The 22,196-nt window shown below is 57.9% G+C and overlaps 1 protein-coding gene across 1 annotated transcript in view; it reads right to left on the reverse strand.

Annotated features, from left to right (window-relative positions):
* Positions 1-50: 50 nt before the first annotated feature.
* Positions 51-22,196, reverse strand: part of LOC111157787 (lysine methyltransferase 2D) — a 40,561-nt gene continuing 18,415 nt past the window's right edge. Inside the window, exons 28-57 of the mRNA XM_022519422.1 lie at positions 22,038-22,175; positions 21,850-21,934; positions 21,363-21,604; positions 21,194-21,267; positions 20,934-20,984; positions 18,993-20,804; positions 18,697-18,879; positions 18,482-18,618; positions 16,373-18,258; positions 14,879-15,002; positions 14,644-14,728; positions 14,471-14,537; positions 14,125-14,357; positions 13,017-14,027; positions 10,998-12,791; positions 10,721-10,861; positions 10,431-10,598; positions 10,115-10,274; positions 9,411-9,486; positions 9,060-9,235; positions 8,831-8,961; positions 8,041-8,173; positions 7,838-7,965; positions 6,547-7,687; positions 5,561-5,697; positions 5,337-5,467; positions 3,400-3,685; positions 3,099-3,172; positions 2,863-2,971; positions 51-2,705 (exon numbers count right to left, since the gene is read on the reverse strand). Of these exons, the coding sequence (XP_022375130.1) occupies positions 2,613-2,705; positions 2,863-2,971; positions 3,099-3,172; positions 3,400-3,685; positions 5,337-5,467; positions 5,561-5,697; positions 6,547-7,687; positions 7,838-7,965; positions 8,041-8,173; positions 8,831-8,961; positions 9,060-9,235; positions 9,411-9,486; positions 10,115-10,274; positions 10,431-10,598; positions 10,721-10,861; positions 10,998-12,791; positions 13,017-14,027; positions 14,125-14,357; positions 14,471-14,537; positions 14,644-14,728; positions 14,879-15,002; positions 16,373-18,258; positions 18,482-18,618; positions 18,697-18,879; positions 18,993-20,804; positions 20,934-20,984; positions 21,194-21,267; positions 21,363-21,604; positions 21,850-21,934; positions 22,038-22,175 (11,006 nt within the window). The 3' untranslated portion in view covers positions 51-2,612. The remainder of the gene's footprint in view (positions 2,706-2,862; positions 2,972-3,098; positions 3,173-3,399; positions 3,686-5,336; positions 5,468-5,560; positions 5,698-6,546; positions 7,688-7,837; positions 7,966-8,040; positions 8,174-8,830; positions 8,962-9,059; positions 9,236-9,410; positions 9,487-10,114; positions 10,275-10,430; positions 10,599-10,720; positions 10,862-10,997; positions 12,792-13,016; positions 14,028-14,124; positions 14,358-14,470; positions 14,538-14,643; positions 14,729-14,878; positions 15,003-16,372; positions 18,259-18,481; positions 18,619-18,696; positions 18,880-18,992; positions 20,805-20,933; positions 20,985-21,193; positions 21,268-21,362; positions 21,605-21,849; positions 21,935-22,037; positions 22,176-22,196) is intronic.

Here is a 22,196-nt window from a genome sequence, read left to right on the forward strand (position 1 = left end):
CAATCTTGCTGTACAGGATACACACAACACAAAATAAAGTCTTCACGGGATTCACACTTGTCAGCGATTTATTTTTTAAAAAGGGGGAGGGTCCTGAAGGTGAGGGGAGAAGACTGTAAAAGGGAAAAATTGAAAACTGAATATGTGCAAGTGTAAACCAACCCAAAATACAAACACGGGGTGGGGGGCGGGAAGAGGAGGGAATTCAGATGCAATTATACAGGCGGGGTACTTTAAAAACAAAACAAAACAAAACAAAAAACCAACAACCAAAATTCCAACCTTGTAGCTTGGGTCTGAGTTAGTTTATATAAAAATTAAAAACTGTATAAGGTTCTTCACTAAATTCTACAGGACTATCGGATACCTAGCATATGCTTACAAAGTCTGCCCCATCCCCTTTTCCCAATCCCAGGGCCCAAGCCCCAACCAGAGCCTGACTCACAGGAGACAATCTCCCTCTCCCTGTAGCCTAGACCTTTTGCTCTTGGAAAAGGAATATCCAATGGCTTTGGGGGCAGCAGCCCAGTCTCCTCACTGCCTGATTTAATGACAGTGGTTTTTTGTGGGGGTGGGGGATGTTATTCTCTTAAACATTTGCAGCTTGAAACAGTTGAGGAAGCAGCTTTAAAAAAAAAAAAAAAAATCTCCCTATCCCCATCAATCCGCAACCCCCCAAATTCAAAAACAAAACAAAACAAAACCTAAAATCACAACAGCAACCTTGCTCCCCCTCCAGCAGGCCCGCCCATCCACCGCCACCAAGCCCACCCCTACACTCCAGACATTTGATTCTTGAAAATATTAATTACAAAATGCCCTTTGCCCACAGCCCCTAGGAGAGAACTGCATATAAGCTTCATCTTCATCCCCACACTCCCTACTCAAGAGGGGTCTGGGGCCTCACCCACCCCCAACCTACCCCTAAGCCCCAGGAAGAGGTTCAACTGCAGCACAAGCTTGGGCAGAAAGGGGAAGGAAAGGGAGGCAGGGAACCCATCACCCTCTGGCTCCCCCTGGGGCCAGCTCACTTTTGTGCGTTATAACATAGTCCAACTATACAAGGGGGGTGAGAACTGCCCAGCCTCTATACCCCCACCTTACAGCAGTCACAGCCAGGGGGTGGGGAGGAGGGGGTGAGGAAAAGGGCGGTAGGTTGGGTAATGGAGGGGGCCCCCCCACAAGGGGAGCTCCATGTGTCCGCCCCACACCCCCCTACCATTTATAAACTGGTTTTGTAAAAAGAAAATAGATATATTTATATAGAATATATAAAGCACAAAAATTAGTAGTTTTACATTTGCTCTCCCCGGGGGTGGGGGGAGAGGGGAGGGTTCTCACCTCCAGCCGGCTCCCCCATTCCCCACAAGACTATGTACAATCCCATGTATAAATAGATAAATACCCCCCACCCTCCCCGCGCTGACACTAAGCTCCCCACCCCCACATCACCACCCCTTCCCACCAGACCAGCAGCAGTTTGGTGACTGAGGGAAAGTGGGAGCTCCGGGCCACACCCTGCCTCACTGGGTATGGGCATGCCACTCAGGGATAGCCCTCACCCGACCACCCACCCACCCCATCCAGGGGCTGGAGGGCAAATGGGCTCATGATGGGGTTGGGAAAACAGGAGGGCGATATCCTGGTCCTAGGTTTAGCACACCCCTCCTGCCCCCATGTCCAGATGGAGAAGGAAGTCCTAGAGCAACTAGGGGCCAGTTATCCCCAATCTTCATCAGCATTAGCCTCAACCACCATCCCATGCCCATAATTAAAAACAAAGATGGATTTTTTGTTGTTGTTTTTCTTCCTCTTCCTACCCCCCTTCCACCCACTCAGAAGAGGGCAGTGAGGCGGAAGAGAGGGTCGGGGCAGTAGGGGGCTTGGAGAGGGTCTCACATTTCAAAACAGCAAAAAATCCAACACTTAAATGAGGTAGGTGTGGGTGCGGGGTCTCCTTGCCCGGCTTGCCTGGCTTGCCCTCCTGGGCAGCTGGGCGCCTCTTTCCCGTTCATGTTGCATTTGTCAGAGTGGAAAACAAGGAAACACAACCCATAGAGAGACAGAAACACAGAGGAGAAGAGGGAGACAGAGACAGATTGAGAGGGAAGGGGATGGGAGTGAGGGTGGGGGCAGGACCCGGCAGGCAGGGCCAGGTGTGGGACCCGGCCTTTGGGATTGTCAAGCTTAGTCAAGTCTCTTTGCAGCCTTGAGTTGGGCCGGAGAGGTCGGTGGGAGAAGCAGGGCTGTGAGGCCCGGCCACACATCCTCCTCCCCCCTCCCTGCTGCCTCCCAGTTGCTTCTGGGTAGTTCCCGGCCCATATCCCCCTCAAACCTGAGATGCCCAATGGCTGCTTCTGTCTGGCCCCTCCTGGAGCTGGGGGCAGAGATGCCAGCCTGGGGGCCGGTGGCGGGGAAGAGGGTTGTCCCTGGTGCCCAGGGTGGGCTTGGCCTAGGGCCCTCTGCCCCAGCCTCCTGCTCCAGGGGCTCCGGTCAGCCGGCAGCCCCAGCCCTGGGTCCTGGCTCTGGCTGCTACCTCTCTTCCCCCTCATCCCTTTCAGGGAAGAGGTTGGGGGTGGGGGGACTCCCCTGCCTGGTAGCCTCTAAGCTTCTTAGTTCATCCATTTTCGACAATTCCAGGCTCCACAGTGGCAGGGGATCTTGTGCTGATCGTCCTCAAAGTCAAACTGATAGTCATAGGTCAGCTGGAAAGAGAAGAGGGTAGAATCGATGCCAGCCCCCCAGAGGGAGTGGGGGTTGAGCAGAGATCTGATCTGACGGCAGTGGCCATGGAACTTGGTTCTGGGGAATAGCAGAGAAGAGGGAGCTGCTTAGTCACTCACACAGGACACTTCCTCTCACCTCCTCTCCTTTGGGGATTCGCCGGCTGGAGATGATGATGATTTTATCCTCCTTGTCAAACGTCACAACTTCCGCCACACAGTTAGGGGCACAGGAATGGTTAATGTACCTAAGCAGTGGGCCAGAGTCGGGGATGCCAGGCAACTGAGTCGGGATGCTTCTGGCTCCTTCTTGGCCCACCCTGAGTGTCACCCCCAGGGACCCCTAAAATTCCTCCTGCCTCATTCCTCTCTCACCTGGCAGGGCCTCCAGTCAACGTAGCATCAATCACATGTTCGTTGTTTATTCGGAACATGTAGATGCCTCGATTCTAGAAGGGAAGAAGTTGCAGAAGTGGGAAGAATGTCAGAGAATGGCAGCGGTGCTGGTGGTGGGATCAGGTACCAGACCTGGGCAGTGGGCTTATCTTCAGTTCTTATTCCACCTTTTTCCCATCTCTCACCTCCCCCGCCTCCCACAGCTTTCTATCTGCTCTCCTGTCCTAACCCCAATTCACCCTCCCTCCTCGCAGAGCAGGGGCCATAAGCCAGCTCATACCTGCTCCTCATAGATTTTCTCCCGCCGGTTGGCCACCTCATTGCGAATGATGGTACCAATATACTCGATGACCATTGTGTGCTTTTCTAGGTCCTTGGCGGCGTAGAGCCCCAGGCCCTGGATACGGGAGCGGGCCAGGTACACGTTGTTCTTCCACTCGGTGCGCAGTCGCCGGTACTGTGATGACTTGGAGTGCACAAACTGCTTGCTGTATGGGGTGTTGGTCTCGCCTGTGAAGGTGCTCTGATATGCCTTGGACATGCTGGTGCTGTTCAGGGTGTGAGGCCTGGGAGGTGACACAGGCCATGACAAGACAGCTCTCCCTCAGACCAAGCACATGCCACCCGCCTCTTCCCTGGGATGTGCAACATGCCGGCTAGGGGCATGTGCTGTCTTGGAAATGGGAGTGGAGGCGTGTGGGTCTTGGCTTTGGTGTGATAGCTGCTAGTTGTGAGGACCCATCCGACACCCTAAGTGGTGCAGAGAGCCCAGGATGGGGGATAGGGTGTTGGGGGGGGCACCAATTCCCCTACACTGAGCCCGTTCTCCCATCTCCCTGCCTTATACCACCCTCCTGCCAAACGTTACACAAGGCCACGCTCCTCTGGGAGGTCTTCCCCAAGCAGCCCAGGCCTGGCATGTAAGCTCATGGTTTGCTCAAACGTCTGAGTTCTACCTCTTGCACGTATTAGAAGCCCTGAAATTGGGGGCTGTGCCTACCACATTGGGCTGTATTTGAATTAAAAGTCGCTCTGAATTCACAGCCGAGAAGGTGGTACCCTTTCCTTTCTTCACACTGTCCCCTTCTCCGACATAATGCTGGGCTCTGTACAGACGGCTCAGTGCAGGGGAATGACTGCTGCCTGGCAGGGATGCCTCTTCACCACCCTAGGGCACCAGCCAAAATCTTGCCCATCCCAGAGCAGTGGTTTTCAAACGTTTTCGATTCTTTTTGATTTAGCAGTGTTTTTTCTTTAATAAAATGTCATTGGAATTCCAATACATAAACTAGGTGAAAACACAATGCTTCTGGATGAATCCAATTTGGGGAAGGGGGAGTTGTACATGGGGAGAGCCAAGTTCTGCTCACTCGGTTTACGTGTTCCAGAACTTTCTGAAACACAGACAGTTTGAAAACCACTGTTGTAGAGCATCAAGGACTAGGGATGACTGGGATAGTAGAGCCTGACGCTCTTTGCTAGCCCAAGGAGCAACAGAAGGCCTTTGTGAAAACCCTGATACCAAGAGTCTGCCTCCCTCTACCCAGGGACCAAAGTCAGGCTACCGTGGTACACAGAAAGAGCAGTGAACCACAGGTCGAGAGGTAAGGTTCTGGTCCCAGCTGTGTGACCTTTGTCTAGTCACTTAACCTTTCTGGGTCTCAGTTTTCTCTGCTGTAAAACGGGGGTCATACCACCTGCCCTACCTACCTCATAAGGTTGTTGTGAGGATCAAATGAGATAATGGATGTGAAAACGCTTTGAAAAAAAAAGTATAAAGTGCTATACAAATGTAAGGTTTTATTATTTATCTACTATATTTCTAATTATTTTTGACACCAACTCAGCCTGGGGAAGGGAAGGTGACCCTAGCCTTATGGGGTGTCTCAGGTTTGGGAGAATCACAGGCCCCCTGGAAGCAAAATAAGAGAGGAAGGAGGGAACTGGCTCCCTTATCTACTTGACAGAATTTCACCACTGTCTACCCAGAACCTCCCCAAGTCATTCCCAGGGTGCCCAAAGTAAGTCTGTCCCAGACCCCAGGTCAACCCAGAACACCTGAGCAGGGTGGAGGAGAAGGAAAGGGATAACCTAGGTGATCCCTGCATACCCTCTAGCCAGGAGGCCTAGAGTGAACCCCCAAACCTTCATAACTGGCCGGAGGGCCCCTGCCAACCCCCACTCCCACATCCCACAGCCCCCACCCCACAAGCTCACCGTTTGTAGTGTGTGAGGATCTTAGGCTCCGATCGGGCACAACCAGTGGGATTGATCATGAGTGGCAGCTCCATCAGGGGGTGGCGTCCATAGCGGAATAAATAGTTTTGACAGCTCTCCACTCCGGGCAGCTGTGGACACAGGTCATGCTTGCCTTAGCCTGAGCATTTTGGGGGCATGGCCAGTGTCCCCAGTGCCCACATGGCGCCTGGCCCCCTCCTTACTGATTCAGCTATGCGCAGCACGGCGTGCACCGTCAGCCCAAAGAGCTCCTCGCCTTTCAGGTACTCAGGGAAGAGCCGCAGCATGTCGGCCTCTTTTCTCATGGCAGCCACGGGCTCAATGATGCGATTCCACACCGCTAAGAGGCAAGGAAAGAGAGTGGCCCTCAGAGGCAACTTCTGTTGACTGACCTCAGCCTAACCTTGATCCGGAGCTATGGTCCTTTTCTATAGCTTGCACACCTCTCTGTGACAAGGCTGTGTGGTTCTTCAGGACTCCCCGCTGGCCTCCCAGTTCCACTCTCCCTCAACAAGCCAGAAGGCTTCCTACCCTGGAGGGGCACTAGAGAGAGCTCTAGGACACAGACACATGACCTTACGGCCCAGGAGACCCAGCAGAGGCCACCATGCCTAACCAAGAGCCAGAACACTAGGCCTGCTTTGGAGCTAGGAAGACTTGGGTTCAGGGTCTGGTACCGGCTATGGGCCCTTACGCCAAATACCTAAATCTCTCTAAGGCTCTGGTTCTTTATGTATGCATTGGGCAATATGAAAGTACTCACCTCACAGGGCTGCCAGAAACAAAAAAGAGCCTAGGTCAGTCATTTACTTCAGTGTATGGTGCACAGCACTTGCTCACTTATTTCTATCGTTAACGCTAGAGCTCAAAGCAAAAGAATTCTGAGCAGGGCAAAGCAATCATAAGACCCTCATGGTTAGGAACACGGTGAGGGAGCCAGACAATGTGGTCTCAGAATGGTATTCCTTAGTTCCACTGAGGCTAGGAAAAGGAGCTAGAATATGTGAAGCAGACAAGCAGAGTAGCTCCAATCACAAGGGAACGTAAGACAACTCAGAGAGGCTAGAACACTGTCTCTGGGGCTCTTAGAAGACCTCCACTTGCCTGAAGCCATGGGGGAAGATTACTCACAAAGACCCCATGGATCCCTTCCACTTGCACAGGAGCGTTTTGAGGGCCCAGTGCTCACCCTGGGGGGAGGCGTCAGTGAAGACCAGGTCCTCCAGGCCCTGCTCCATGACCTTGATGATGAACTCTGGCCTCCCGTTGTTCTCGCCGATGGAGCAGCGGTAGCAGCAGCGGCGGTTGTTGGTGCGGAGGCTCCAATAGATGCGTGTCGCCTCATAGCCCACGGGGTAGAGGGCCGTGGCGCTGTGGAAGTCGGCCATCTGATGCGGGAGCAGCTGTCCAATGGCGTGGAACACAAGGCCCCCCACACGGAACATGTGCAGCCGCTCTCCCCGCTGGATGATGCTGGCAATCTGCTTCACTTCGTCCCGCTCGATGTAGACCCGCCGGAAGACAGCAAAAGAGCTCAGCTCCTGCTCACAGGGCCCCTTGATCTTGTGCATTGGACACAGCATGGTCTTGTCCTTGAAGAACATGCATTTGGCGCGGATGGCGCAGGCAAAATGGTAGACATTGGGGCAACGCATTCGATTGCAGCTGCTGGTGGCACCAGTGCGCTGGCACAGGGAGCACTTGGTCAGCAGCCCGCGGTGCAGAGCCACCTCCACGTTCATCAGCGCCCCACCCTGGGTCTCATAGACCTCCGTGGACCACAGGGCGCAGTTGAGGTGCACCCAGAGGTCCAGGTCCAGGTTCAGGAGGCGGGCGGGCCCATCAGTGGCCCCATCACCCTCCTCGTGACAGAAGCAGCAGCGCCTCATGTCACGAGGCACCTTGTCAGGCCGCAGGGCCGTGCCGAGCTGTTCCATAAACTCCGCCACTTCCCGCTCATCCTCCTGCCGTCCGCTGCCCTTCTGGATGGTCAGTAGTAGCCGTAGCCGCTTCCAGCGCACCCCCTTCCACTTCTTGAGGCGAGGTGGCCGGGAATCCTCCCCTTCTTCAGGGGGCCGGGCTCGGGGCTTGGGTCGGGCCGATTCAGGGGATGAGGCCAGTGGCAGAGGTGACGGGATCGGTGGCTCAGCCAAGGGTTCGGCGGGGAGTTCTACCAGGGGTTCCGCAGGGGGGCTGGCCGGAGAGGGTGCCAAGGGGGATGGGGGCGGGGAGGGCTCTTCAGGAGGTGGGGCAGAGAGCTGTCGCACATCCAGGTTGGAGACATTGCAGGTGTAGCTGTGCTGGGCGGCTGGCTCCGGGGCAGGGCTCTCCTATGGGAGGAGACATGCCCGATATCATCAGCGCCAGCTCCTTGCGTTGCGAGTCCCCTCGCTCCTCTCACCTAGGGTCCACTCTCCCCAAAGCCCTCCGCCTTCTGTGCCCTAGCCGCACACCCACCCTCTTTTCTCCCCCACACCCACCTGTTTCAGGAGGCTCAAGATGTCCAGCTGGCTTTTGAGGGTATAGCCGGGCAGCACTGCATCAAACTGCTTTAGCCAGTCAGGGCCAGCTTCTGGGCTCTTGCCTCCCAGACCCTTTTCTTTCCCTCCTGCAGAAAGGAAGGGGTCAAAACCTCCCAGCAGCATCCCTCCCTGCAGGTCCTGAGACTTCCTGCCGCACTCACCAGGGCCCTCGGCTTCCCCCTTCTTCGGCTCAGTGCCCGGCCGGGCAGGGCTCTCTGGGAACAGCACCTCATAGGAGTTGGGGATCTTCATGCTCAGCAGCTCTGCCACTGCCACCATCACACCATTCAGGTTCTGCCAGGGCAGGGAAGGGGCCAGGAGGACCGTGTCAGCAGCACGGGGCGTGCACTGCCACCACTCTGGCGGGGACACAACACCCAGAACCCCGCTCCCCGAGTGGCCCGTCAGTCCTGCCCTTCTCCCGTGCTTCCTTCACAGCACCTCTCCCAGACTGCTGCGGTCAGTAATGGGCACTCCATGACAAGGGCCCCATGCCCCCCAAGTGTAGGAACAACACACCCTATGTTCACCACTTGGGAGACTCACAATACACATTAGCAAACTAAAGAATCTGAGAAGTCCTGTAGTAAAGAAACTTGTTTTGTGGTTTCAACGGGATTTCCAATTTTCTTTGACCACAAAACCCTGTCAACATTAAAAAATAACAAAGAGTTCCACCAAATGTAACTGGGGACATGCTGTCTTGCAGCATTCGTCGCATTCTGTGTGCTCCCCGATTGGCTGACTTGCATCTATCACTGGACTGTGAGCTCTCGGACGGCAGGGACCTCTCATGCTTTATTTACCCTAATCCTGCAGCCTTCAGCCCAGGCGTTCACACACAGTAGGTCCTAGTACATAGTTCTGAGCAATTGAATTTATCCACACAAGCTCCAGGGACTGTCTTCTGACCAGGATCCCTTTGGCTTCCAAGGAACCCCCAGGACACACCTTGGCCGCAGCAGCAGAGACCGTCAGCATGACAGACACCTCACTTCCTTTGCCCTTTTCCCAAGTTGTGGCAGGCAGCTTTCCAGGGGCCTCCAGGTCCAGGGCCCCATAAGGTTTGGTATCTGGGAAGACTGGAATGTGAGAGGGACCCATGTAAACTCCAGCTGCCTCTCTCTCCCAGCCTCAGACAACCCAGCCCTGCCTGGCCCATGCCCAGAGCAGTCTCTACCTGGGATACTGGCCCGAGGAATGATGGGGATGACAGGGGAGAGAGCCCGGTCTTCCTGCTCCCACCGGCCCGAGCCCAGCTGAGGGAAACGGGGGGCCTCCTCCCCCAAGATGCTTTCAGGGGACGAAGCCGGCACAATGCTATCAGGAGAATCGCTGTCCTCATCGCTTTCCATCCTATGGGCCAAAAGTAGACATTTGTTGGTATAGCCTTGTAGACATTCCCTCCCAAATTTAGAAATTAGTAGATGTCATAGCCTTATGTGAAATCTGCCACTGGCCAAAGGAAAAAAATAGGCAACCTGCCCCCCACCCCCATTCCTTATCCCCATTTCCAGGCCCACCCCCGTACCTGACATCCTCAGTCTGATTGTGAGGGGGTGTAGGCAAGGCGGCCAGCAGGTCTAGACTCTTCACCTCTGAAGCATCTGAAGGGTAGGAGGGGAGAAGAAAAGTCAGGCTGGTGGCCAGAGCTGACGGGACAATCTGCCCCATGTTTCAGGCCTAACTACTGCAAGACCTAGCTTAGCTCTCATAACTGCTGCTGTCTACCCACCCACCTACCTACAACCCTGGGTGGATGAGCTGTATTTATCGAGACTTTCCCATGTGCCAGGCACTGGGTTTTGTTTATCAACTTTAACAACTCCTGCATAAGAATATTCTAACACTATTTACAGTGAGGAAACTGGGGCCCACACAAGTCGGTCATGTTACTTAGCGGTGCTAATACAGCTAGATGAATACAGGCACCAGAGAATTCAAATCCACAGCTGACTGTAGTTCTATACCCACTAAGGCACTGTAGGCTGTGCCTCGTGAACAAAAGCCTCATCGACACCCTTTCCGCCACCCGCCTCCTCTGTTGCTCGTGCTCTGGAGCCCTGGCTTCCAACGAATCCGCCCTGAAGAGGGCAGGCCCTTCCTTAGATCAGGTACCCTGTCATGTGCACACACAGGGACGCACACAATCCTTCCCGTCTCAAACCAACCAACTTGGATCCCAGCCGCCAAATCCTACAGGAGGAGGAGAGGCCCACTCTGCTCCTGACTTACCCCTCAGCGTCCCTTCAGTATCCCGGGCAGAGGCAGCATCCTTGGGGTGCTCCCCCAGCTCTTCAGATGGGGTAACGCCATTCACCATCTTCTGCTGCACCGATGGGGGTGGGGTGGGGGGCAGCGACGAGGGTGGTGTCGGCGGGTTACTCAGGTTATTCTGGGGGTGGGGTGGGGTGTTGTGTGCAAGATGGCAGAGGGAGAATGACGTAATCTCCTGGCCCCACACGACATCAGCAATTTCCTCATCTTCCACTCCCACCTCCACCTCCCCAAGAACCTCGTCAGCCCCAAAAGGTATTGCCGTTTTTCTGACCTTGGTAAGCAGCTGGGAATAGTAGTCGGGGCCAGTGGGCAGTGCCCCACTTCCAAAGGCCCCCCTCAGCTGGCACTGCCCACTGACCGGGCAGCCACTGCCGAAGGGAGCAAAGAGGCTAAAATTGGCGGTGATGGTAGGCTCTGTTAGGGGCAGCAGGGACAGCTCCTAGGAGGGGCAAGATGACAAGGTTGGAAACCTGCAGTGTGTACATCTCTGCCACTGCACAGCTGGGGGCCAGGGTGCCCCCAGCCTGGGATGGGACCAGGGGGCTGGCTCCTGGGGGTCACCTGTTTCAGCTGTTTCAGCAAGGCCTCGCTGGCCCTGACCCCGTCCTCCTTCCGCAGCTTCTTTCGGGAGCTCACCAACCTGTCGCTTGCCTTCTGCACCCGCTTGGGCTTTGGTGTCACAGGCTTCCTTGCTATTGTGTCCTAGGCCAGAAAAACCCACAGTGAAGGCTGCGGTCTTCCTCCAAGCCCCCACCTCTTCTGGGTGAACCACATCTGCTCACAGTGCCCTGGGTTGCAGTCCCCACTCTATCTTCTCCAATCTCTCTAGAGCACTCACCTCTTTGTTGCTGGGGGTACCCTGTAGTTTCTGCTCCAGCCCAGCCAGCTTGCTGTCAATGTGCCCGTTGATCTCAGCTCGCAGCCCCTCGGGCCCCCGCCCAGTGCTGAGTTGCACATTCTTTGCACGTAGAAGCTTCTGCAAGAGCAGATGCCCAGCCTCTGAGCGGGGGCCTGCCAGCAGGAGGTGGTTGCTGGTACCTGGTGCCCCTACTGGCTCCCCGTTGGCCTCCCTCTTCACCGCCTGGGCTCCCAGGGCACATGGCTCCTCCCGAGGCTCCTGCTTGATGCTGAGATGGGGTGGCTCAGTCACTGCCTGCCCATTCACCTGCTCCAGATGCCCAGGTACCAGGCTGCTCTGATCTGGCTTCCGGGCTTCCACTAGGTTGTCTGGGGGGTCCCAAGGTCCCAGCCCCTTGCCAAAGAAGGTATCCGCAAGCTGGGCAGCAGCAGGTGAGACCCTCCCAGGAGGCAGCTCCAAGGGTGGCCCCTGGGGTTTTGGGGTCCCTGGCTGGGTGGGGGGGAGCTGGGCCTCAGAGGGGAGCTGGGATGGGACCAGAGGGCTGGCTCCGGGGGGCTGTGAGGAAGGTCTCTTTGGCTCTTGGGGGCTGGATGGTGGAGGTGTGGGATGGACAGGGCCGAGGACCGGTCCTGCGGCTAAGGCTCCTTGTGGGGCAGGGAGCCGGGGTGGGCCCTGAGGTCGAAGCCCCACCCCTAACTCCTGGAGAGGGCCTGTCTGGGATCCAGAGAAGCCCCCAAGTTGAGGCTGGCGACCCAGGAGGCCCTGGAGGGGAGAGGGCTGGGCCCCAGGCTCCTGGTAGGGTGGGGCCTGGCGCACCGCCTGACTCTGCTGCAGCTGCCGCTGCACGAGGAGCGCCTGTAGCTGCTGCTGCTGCTGCGGGCTCAAGTGCCGCAGCTGGGGGTTTTTGGCCAGGACCCCTTGGAGCTGCGCTCGAAGCTGCCCCATTGTTGGCATAACTCCAGGCCCGGGCAGGCCCGGCCCCAGCGGGAGGCCAGATCCTGCTTTGGCAGGCTGTGGCCCTGCGTTATTTTGCACGGGCCGCTCTAGTCCAAGGGGCTGTTGGGAGCCCAGAAGGTTCTGGGTCATGGTCCCAGGCTGCTCCCCTAAAGGAACAGAGGACTGGGCCAGCAGATGGGGCATGGATGAGGCCTCCGAGGATGAGCCGCTGCCCGCTGGCCCGTGGCTTCCCACACCTGCTGAATGGAGCAAGTTAACTTGCTGCTGCTGTGGACCCGGGAGCCTCAGGGGTGGCTGCAACTGTGCAGGGCCAGGCTGTGGCTGGGCCTGCGGTGGGATAAGCAGGAGCTGCGAGTCCCCAGACAGCGAGGGCTTCACCTCCCCAGGTTCGGTGGCCGCCGACTCGGGAACAGCCCCTAGGGCTAGCGGTGCCCCCGGATGTGTGGACGGCCCCTCCGCGGCCTCTGGAGGAACAGCCGTGTCTACCATGCTCTGCTCCTTGCCCGTCAGGACGGCAGCGCCCAGGGCTCCGGGGTTAGAAAAGTGTTGTGCAGGCTTGGCGGGCATGCCGGGGCCGAGGGGCACCTGCTGCTGCGGCGGTGGTGGCTGCGGCGGAGACAGTAAAGTTCGACTCTGGTTCAAGAGGCCCATCTGCTGCTGCTGCTGCTGCTGCTGCTGCTGCTGCTGCTGCTGCTGCTGCTGCTGAAATTGTTGGAGCTGCTGCTGCTGCTGTTGGAGTTGCTGCTGCTGCTGTTGAAGCTGCTGCTGTTGGTGCTGCTGCTGTTGGTGCTGCTGCTGTTGGAGCTGCTGTTGTTGGTGCTGCTGCTGTTGGAGCTGCTGCTGCTGCTGTTGGAGCTGCTGCTGCTGCTGTTGCTGTTGGAGCTGCTGCTGCTGCTGTTGAAGCTGCTGCTGTTGGTGCTGCTGCTGTTGGTGCTGCTGCTGCTGCTGCTGTTGCTGCTGCTGTTGGAGCTGCTGCTGCTGCTGCTGTTGGAGCTGCTGCTGCTGCTGCTGTTGGTGCTGCTGCTGCTGCTGCTGTTGGTGCTGCTGCTGTTGCTGCTGCTGCTGTTGGAGCTGCTGCTGCTGCTGCTGTTGGAGCTGCTGCTGCTGCTGCAAGGTGGCCATGGGCTGAGTGCTGAGTTTGGGCTGCCCACCATGTGGCATCAGGCCCTGCTGCAGATGGGAAAGGCCCGCCATGGATCCCTGCTGTTGGTGCTGCTGTTGCTGCTGCTGGGCTGTGACCAGCCGGTGTCCCATAAGGCCCTGACCCTGCTGTGCCAGCTGGGGGGAACTCAGCACCCGGGACTGGGTCAGAAGCACCTGTCTGTGAGGACCCTGGGGGCCCAAGGCTCCAGGGTGCTGCTGTTGTTGCTGCAACACTGCCACCTGGGCAGGGCCCAGCATGCCCTGGGGCCCCTGGGGTGGTTGTGGGGACAGTTGCTGGACCAAGAGGCCCGGATGGCTGCTGGGAGGCAGAAGCCCCTGGGGCTTGGGACCCAGAGCTTGGTTTGCTTGTACGCCCAGGCTCTGCTGCTGTTGCTGCTGGACCGCCACCTGTCCTAGGAGGTGCTGCTGCTGCTGCTGCTGCAGTTTCTGGGCTAGCTGCATGCGTTGCTGCTGCAGCTGCAGCTGCCTTTCCTGGAGAAGTCTCGAATCGGGTCCTAGGCCTCGAAGAGCCAGGTTGCCAGGGAAGAAGCCCCCTGAGGGGCCAGCCAGGGGCCCAGCCCCACCAGAATGTTGCTGTTGCTGTTGCTGCTGCTGGGCCAGAGAGGTGTTGAGGAAAGGGCCACCAGGCTGTCCGGAGAGTGTCATGCCCCCTGGGGGCAGGCGAAGACCTGCAGCTTGCCCTCCCGGAGGCCCCTGTGGCGGCTGCAGCCCGTGGCCCGGGAGCAGCTGGCTGGGGAGCTTGGTGAGGAGTCGGGGACTCTGGGAAGGGCTCAGGGCCAGCACGGCTGAGTGGTGCTGCTGCTGCTGCTGCTGCTGCTGCTGCTGCTGCTGCTGTTTACTCCGGTATTCTGCCATGAGGTTGGTGTGCTCCTTCTGCTGCTTCCGGACCTAACACAAGAGAGTCGGGGCTCAGCCTGGAGCCTGCCCACCCGTGACCTCCCTCTCCTGGGCTCCTGGTTACCAGGCTGAAGTCTGCTTTCCCTACCTGATCCAGTTGTTTCTGGATCTTGCTCTGTTGCTCTGTAACCAGCTTGAGCTTCTCAGCATCAGCCTCCGGGAACTCACGGCCAGCCTTTTTGGCAGTGCGCTGCTTGGCGCACAGAGCCTTCCGGGACTTGCGGTGCACACCAATCTGCTCCTCTAGCACCTTCAGCTGCATCTGTAGGAGCTGCTGGGTATGAAATAGCCATTCCTCATACTGCCGCTGGTCAGCTTCATCTGGGAAGGGAAACAGGATGTCAGGACCCACAAAAGGGAGATCAGAGTCCCTCCTCCTCCAACATCTGCCCCAAGCCACTCCCATGCACACTCCTCCCCATCCCCATACTCACTGATCACTCCCTGGGCAAAAGTGGGTGGGTTGGGACGAGGCTGGGAGGGGTCACCAGCACTCCGCTCCTGTGGTGAGAGAAACCGCTGAAGAGTCATTGTCACAAATCACGCCCTAAGAAGAGTGGCCCAATTGTGGAAGACAAACGTTCCTACTCCCACCCTGATCACTTACCTGGCCACTCCCAGCTGCCACATGGTTCTGCAGATCACTGCCAGGGCCCCCTGAGAGCCTCTGGGCTAGTAGGGACACTTGTTGCCTGGAGTCCGCCAAAACAGAGGGGATGTGTAGGTCATGGGGAAAGTTGAAAGACAAAGAGATGGGACAAGTAGGGAGGGGGACCAGGAAGGAGAGGGGAAGGACTGTTGAAAGGAAAAGCGCCAACCACCCCACACCTCCCAAGTCTTACCTGTTCATACCAGGTGCCACTCCAATGCTGCCCTGAGCCATCACCTTCTTGATGCCCTTCAAAGCCACCATCTTGGCCTTTGCAATGGGATCAATTATATCTTCTGCTGCAAATTTGTCCAGATCTGGAAAGAGGAGAGCCAAGTAAGCTAGACACTGGATTCAATACTCCACTCTACGTCTGCTATGCCTTCCAACACCTTGACCTCCACCGAACCAAGCAGAACAAAGGAATGGCAAAAAAGTGGTGGAAAGACAACTAAGGATCCAGGCAGCATGGGTGACTCAGCTTTACTATTCACAAGACACGCAGCCCTGTTTTCACTTGCACGGTGCTAAGAAGAGATACTCAGCAAATATCTGTAGGGTCAACACATCAATGTCACTTGATTTCTCTGACCCTCAGTTTCCTCCTCTGACAGAGCTCATGATTCCCTACTCTGCCTTCCTCATGGAACTACTGAATCAAACATGACCAAGACTGTGAATGCACCCTACGCTCTAGAAAACATTCTTCAAAGGCAACTACTGCAGCCCCAAAACCCAAGATATGGGCACTGTGCCAAAGTCCTAGATGCCAGAGCTGTTTTGGGCACAACATGCATCACCTCCGGCCCACTTTCATGCCTGTTCAGGACGCTGGGTAAAAAAGGAGGAATAAGCAACCTCCCAAAACAAAATCCTCCTAAAATCCTGCACATGTGTATTTCTCCACTACTCACAAAACCACCTCTCCGTTTTTTAAAGGATCAACCAAACTCCCCCTCCTCGTATTTTGAGGCAATAAAAAAGTTAAGAGGATCAGAAAGCCAGGACTCAGAACTCTCACTCTGTCAGCTGTACGATCTGGGCAAGACACTTAACCTCCATGCCTGCATCCCTTTCTATAACTGAAGACAACAGCAGTACCTATCTAATGAATTTGCTGTGACTCAGTCAGATAATGGGCACAAAGTACTTGGCACACTGTTTAGCAAACAGGAATTCAATAAATGCTATTGTAATTTGAGATTTCCCACAATCTGGGCCCCCTCTCACATCCTCAAAATCAGGGTAGTGACCACTCACCTCCCGCCACATAGAGTCCACTCCAGCCTAGCCACTCCACTGCTGTCTCCAAACGTACCCACTGGCTCCCCACCATTAGCCTCACGCAAGTGCTCATACCTACCCGGACTGCTCTGCCCTGCACCACGTCTCTCCAGCTCCTCACCTCCTGGTCTCGCCACAGCTATGAAGCCTTCGCTAATCAAGCTCCACACACTCATTCCATTCACTCCAACATCTGAATGCCTGCTATACGCCAAGCACTGTCCCTCCCTTCGCAAAAGCTACACCACCTCTGCCTGCACTGTTAGCATGGCATTTAGCCCGTGCTCTGTGTGTCCCGCTTCCCTTAACTGGGGATTATCTTAGGTCTCCAGCTTCAGTGTCCACTTGGTGGTAACAGTGATCAGCCCTGAGGAGCTAAGCCAGTGGCCCTGGTTGAAGTTACCTGTATCCGGGAAGAAGCTGTTAGCCAGCTGCTGCTGCATGGCCAGCTGCTGAGGTTTCATGCACATGGAAGGTGGCATGGTACCCATGGGCTTCTGTGCCAGCACTGGCTGGGAACTCTGCTGGGGCACCAAGCCTGCCTGCCCCCCGTGCTGCCCACTTAGCACATGCCCTTGACTCGACACCATGGCCATGGATGGGGCAAGGCGCTGCTGTAGGGCATGTGCTGGTGGCTGGCTGGGCATCAAGGGTTGGGCCAAGCCTGGCTGTCGGGAACCTCCAAGTCCTAGGGCGAGCTGCTGCTGGGGCCCAGCCAAACTGGGAGAAGAGCCCTCGTGTGGCAAAGACATGGCCTGGGCAGGGCCTGGCGTGGACAGCAAGGAGTGCTGTTGCTGCTGTTGCTGGGCAGGCTGCAGCTGCGCTGAAAGCTGCTGCTTCTTCTGCAGCTCCTTCTTCTCATGCTCCAGCAGGTCCTCAATGAGCAGGGGTAACTCACTGGCTACGAGTGAGCTCTCCATCTTGTCCAGCTCATCCCCAGATGCTGCATGGCCACTGGGCAATGTCAAAGCCTCACTTTCTAGCTCAAACTTTTCCAGCAGAGAGGACCCTCCTGGGCCACTCAGAGGGCTGGGGGTCAGCAGGTGAGCTGGTGGTCCTCCTGTGGCCCCAAAGGGACCCTTCTCAGTTGTGTGCCCACTGCTGGAAAAGGGTCCTGTGCCCATCCGGGTGTCCCGGATGCCCATCACGCTCTGTGCTGGCTTCAGCCCCAGGCCCAGGGAGGTGGTGGCAGGTGCTGGCTCTACCTTGGGGGTGGTAATAGTGAACTGGCAAGGGGAAGGGTGGCGCCCACCTTCCTCCACCTTGGGCTTCACCTCAGGAAGCCCTGATGCCAGACGGGGCTCAGAGGCATCAGTAGCAGGGGGAGGGCGCTCCTCAGGACCCAAGGGTACTGGCTCCACCCCTCGTAGCAGGGCCTCCCGCTCAGCCTTCTCATTGGCTGACTCCACCAGTCTTAGGTGCTCATTGAAAATGTCCTTCTTGTCCCCCGTGTCCAGCTCAGGATCAGTATAGGCCAGCAGATCAAACTCATCCCCGTTGAGCAGGTCATCCAGGTGGGGGTCATTGGTCTCCAGGTTTTCCAGGGTGCCCAGCTCATCATCTCCCTTGGCCACGTCCACACCTAGGCCCAGGTGAGCAAGCTCCTCATCATCCTCTAGGGCCTTGTGGGCATCAAAGTCATCGTCCAGCTCAGGATCCTCGCAGGGTAACTTCCCAGCTTCCAGGGCCAGAGGAGGAGGGCGGCCAAGCTCAGTGCTTGAGGGGGGGCGGCTAACCAGCTCCAAGCCAGTGGGCAGGGAGGGACCTTTGGTGTGGGGCATTGGGTGGAGACTGTTGCTCAGTTCAGGAACCGGAGGAACTGAGGGTTTCTGTGGGGGAAGGCCAGATACCGCTAGGCCTCGAAGCCCTTCAGGAGCCATTCGGTGGGAGTCCTCATTTACTGGGTAAAAACGGGGTCTCTGAGGGGGCCCCTGACCAGGAAACGGAGCCCCCCCGGGTCCTAGTCCTTTCTGTACATTGTGCCGCAACTCAATGAACTGGGCCGGGCCGGCTGGACCAGGTACTGGCTCCCCAGGGCCAGGAAGGCGGGTGGGAATCCCTGCCAGGGAGGAACCTAGGGCTTGGCGGCCAAGTTCAGGCCCAGGAGTTGATGGAAAGCGAGTAGACATGGCAAGTCGCATGGAAGTGGCTGCTGTTGCCTGCTGCTGCTGCTGCTGCTGCTGCTGCTGCTGCTGCCACAGTTGCTGCTGCTGCTGCTGCTGCTGTAAGGGCAGGGACCCAGGGTAGGGTGCTCGCTGATAGAAGGCTTGGGAGCCTCCCACCAGTTGCCTGGAAGAACATGCAGTAGTCAGTACGACGAAATCAGGACGATGAGCTAGAACACGGGCTGCGGGCAGCGGGGAAGAATGGAGTCGCCGCAGTCAGAGGGAACGGGGAAGAAGAGTAAGTGACACCGGACGAGGGTCAGCCACGGGAAAACCAGGGGCAGCACACTGCAGCGGTGAAGTCTGTTCCCTTGCTTTACCCCGAGGGAAACCCCTTGGAGCCTCACCGGTTGTTCACATCCATAGAAGAAGGGGTGGCTGGTGGAGGGGGCCGGGAAAGTCGGTCATCGCTGGGGAAAGCACCTGGCCCCAGGATGGGGCCACCCAATTTGCTTGGGGGGAGCCCCACAAGGTTACTCTTGTCCTAGGAGAGACAAAGGTAGATGAGGGTGGCCACCTTCAGCACCTGGGAACCCCCCCAACCCTTTGCCCCTCTACCTACCTGGGTCCCGGTGAAAGGGGTCTGGCCGCGACTCAGCTGCTCAAAGGCAGGGCTGCTGGGCTCAGCACCCCAGCTGCCCGGGGGCCCTACCACTCCTGCAGCTGCCGCAGCTGTCTCCTTCTCCTGCCGCAGGGTGTTGCGCTGGATCTGCTGCCGAATCAGCAGCTCCCGGAGTCGCTGGCGCTGTGCGGAGGACAGACAAGCGGGGTCAGTCTGTTCTACTCCAATCACAGGGCTGGCATAGGGACAGCAGAGGGATGGGGGTGTGGGGGGTTCACTCCCAGATATCCACCCACCTGCCGCTGCTTCTCCAGTTCTGTTTGGCTGAGGCTGGACATGCCCGGGTCCTGGGTACCTGGAAGTTCGGGTGCCGCCAAAGAGCTGCCCATTCCAGCCCCTGGGTCTTCTTGCTTATCGACCGGCGAGGTGATGCCTGCCCGCTGTGAGGCTCCATGGGACAGGTAGGGGAGGGATGCATCGGGTGCGGGCGGCGGTAGGACTGATGGGGGGCGTAGTGGGGACAGCCCGAAGCCCTCTCCTGTGGACCCGCTGCTGGATCCCAGGGGGCTGCCCGATGGGTGGAAGTTCCCTGTGGCTACTGCGTAGTTTGTGCTTTGAGGCTTGCCCAAGGTAGGGCCAGGCCCAAAATGGCTGTTGATCCCATGGGGTGGAGGGAGACCAGGCTGAGGGACAGGGGGCTTTAGGGAAGGCTCCCCTACTGCCTGAGGGAAAGTGAAACGCATGGGAGAGGGAGTGCCCACAAAAGCACCCGTCCCAGGGGACCGGGCGAAATTAGGCGGCTGCCCACTTGGGACCTTAGCATGGAGCTCACCTGCCGGCCCTGAGGGCAGGGCTGCTGGGAAGCCCCCAGCCCCCAGAGGAGTGTGGGCTAGAGGACCAGCCTTGAAGGCAACTTCAGGGGGCTGGGGTCGGGGTGGCTTATGCAAGGGGGCAAATGGGTCACGGGACTGAGGGCGTGAAGGTGGACGGGAATAGGGATCAGGGGACTGGAAGCGAGGGGTAACGGGGGATGGGCAAAAAGCCTCGGCAGACAAAGGACGGGGTGTTAATGGAGACTGGGAGCTGGACTGGGACTGGGGACTGGCGGGCACTCGGGAGAAAGGGTCTGAGGGCAATGAGCGAGGGGGCAGGCCACAGCAGCTCTCAGGGGGTGGGGGTTGGGGCCGAGGGGTCAATGGGGGCTGGGCATAAGGGTCAGGGTAGGGGCCAGGGCGAAAGATGTCCGAGTGGCTGGGGGAAGAAGGGGCCAAAGCCTGGGCAGGGGGTGGCTCCTGGGGCCTTAGGCCCAAGCCCGGGCTCTGGGGCTCTACCTGAGATGCCCGAGGGGTTAGGGGGGCTTTGAAGACATCAGGTGCCTTTAACTCCAGGGTGCCTAGGTGGGGGCCTGAGGAAGGTGAGTCAACAAAGCCTAGGTTTGGGGGCCCATAGCTAGGAGAGGATGCCCCGAGCTCTTCCTTCTTCACCTCTAGGGCCTTCCGAGACTCCCCAAAAGGCGGGGGCGACAGCAGGGGCTCGGTAGCCTTGCCTCCCCCTATCCCTGGGCTCTCAGGCACAGCCAGGTTGTCCAGTGAGGGGCAGCGGGGCTTGAGAAAGGGGTCAGGTGTGGAGGGCTGGTGTCGGGGGGTGCCAGGTGGGGTAGTGTGGAATTCCCCTGGCTGGCCAGTCCCAGGACGAGACGAGGCGCCCAGCGTCAGGGGCTGTGCGGGGGCCCCAGTCGGACTAGGATAAGGAGGATAGGTAGGTGGTGCCGTGGGGAAGCGGGGATCCAGAGCGTAGGCGGGGGCCAGTCCAAAGGGGTCCTGCGAAGGCACTTGGGCGGGCACCTGGGGTGGGAGCTTGAGGAAGAGCTCACCGGGCGAGTCGGGGCCGGGCACTGTGCCCGCTGGCGGCTTCAGGAACCCATCCGCAGAGGTAGACAAGCCGGCGGGGGTTGTGGGGCTGCCAATGAAAATGGTGGGGGCAGCAGCAGGGGGCGGACTGCCCAGTGCCCCTGGCTGGGGGGGAATGCGGAGATGTAGGGCCGGTCGGTCAGTCTTACGGGCCATGTCGCCCACCTTGGTCTGCTTGTTGATCTGGCTCTCAGCCTGCTACAGGGGGAGACCAGGCACAGAGCAGTCAGGCTGCTGGGGCAGGTGCTATGTCCCCCATACCCTCTGAGAGGTCCCCAGCTACAGGACGTGCATGGCACTGCCTGGCCCAGCCCAGCCCCCACTCACCTTTTGCACCTTGTTGATGCGGTGAGCCGCCCGGTTATCTTTGGCCTTTTGCTGAGGGAGATAGGACACAATCTTAGGCCTACCAGGGCTCAGTTTCATGCCCAGCACCCATTCCTCATGTCCCTCACTCCCTATCCAGAAGGGGATCCCTTCTGGCCCAGTCACTTTGGGAGTGGGGAATTGTAAGAATTGAGGTGAATTTCCCCAAGACACCCCCGAGCCCCAGTTCCCACCCTGACCCAGGCTCCCTTCCGTCTAACCAGGTAGGGGGCTTTGTCAGCAGCTGGAACTTTCCTCCAGAGCTTCATGATTTGTTTGCAACGGCTAGACCAGTCTGAAGGGCAGAAGTATCTCATTAGAGGAGACCTGGCAGGTGACCCCTGTGCCCACATTACCAGGTGGTTTCCCCTGCCCCTGTCCCATGGGTACCTGGGTAATCCTGCTTGAGGTTGGGAAAGTTAATGTTGGCATAGAGCACAGGCGAGATGGTGGAGAGCTGGCCCAACTCCTCATCCTTCTCCCAGCGCTGAAGGCTCCGCTGGTTATAGGAGAGCCCGTCGCCCTCACCCTCCGTGGTGGGGGTGGTGGGGGTGGAGGGCGTGGTGCCCCCCGAGCCTGTCCAGGGGCTGTCTGGCTCACCGGGTTCCGGGCTAAAGAAGCCCCCGCGCTCCCTGGGGCGCAGGGGCAGAGAGTCACAGAGGGCAGGGATGCCAAGCCCCACACCCAGGCAAACTGCCTAGAGCCCCCAGGCCACTGCCCTGCCCCTCCCCCGCCCAGAAGGGTCACTAACTAAGGAGCAGAGGGAAACGTTGCTATAGTAGCACGGAGAAGTCCAAGGTCTCCTCCCTAGGCATGGCCCCAGTGGGACGGAAGGGACAACAGGGACTGCCTACCGAGGTTAAGCACAGATACCAACCTAGAATCCAGGAATGGGGACTGGCAGAGGCCCGGGTAGGAGTCCATTGGGCTGCTGGAGGGGAGACTGCCCAAAGGGAGTCCACCTACAAGAGGCACAGGATCAGAGAAAGGGAGGAAGAGGCCCATCTTGGGGCAGCTTGCCCAAACCTGGCCACCCAGTCTTCACACCACTCCCATCCACATCACCTTGAAGGAAGGGTCTCTGTAGCGGTGTCCGGCTGCCATCTGGGCCAGGGGTCCCACAACCCAAATGCTGCTCTCGTTCAGAACCCAGAACATCCTTGAAGAGCTGCTGCAGGTCCTTGGATTCCATCTTGGGCAATTCTGTGGGGGGATTGATGAAGG

This window comes from Enhydra lutris, unplaced genomic scaffold (assembly GCF_002288905.1).
Source record: "Enhydra lutris kenyoni isolate GAN:26980312 unplaced genomic scaffold, ASM228890v2 scaffoldscaffold56, whole genome shotgun sequence".
NCBI lineage: Eukaryota > Metazoa > Chordata > Mammalia > Carnivora > Mustelidae > Enhydra > Enhydra lutris.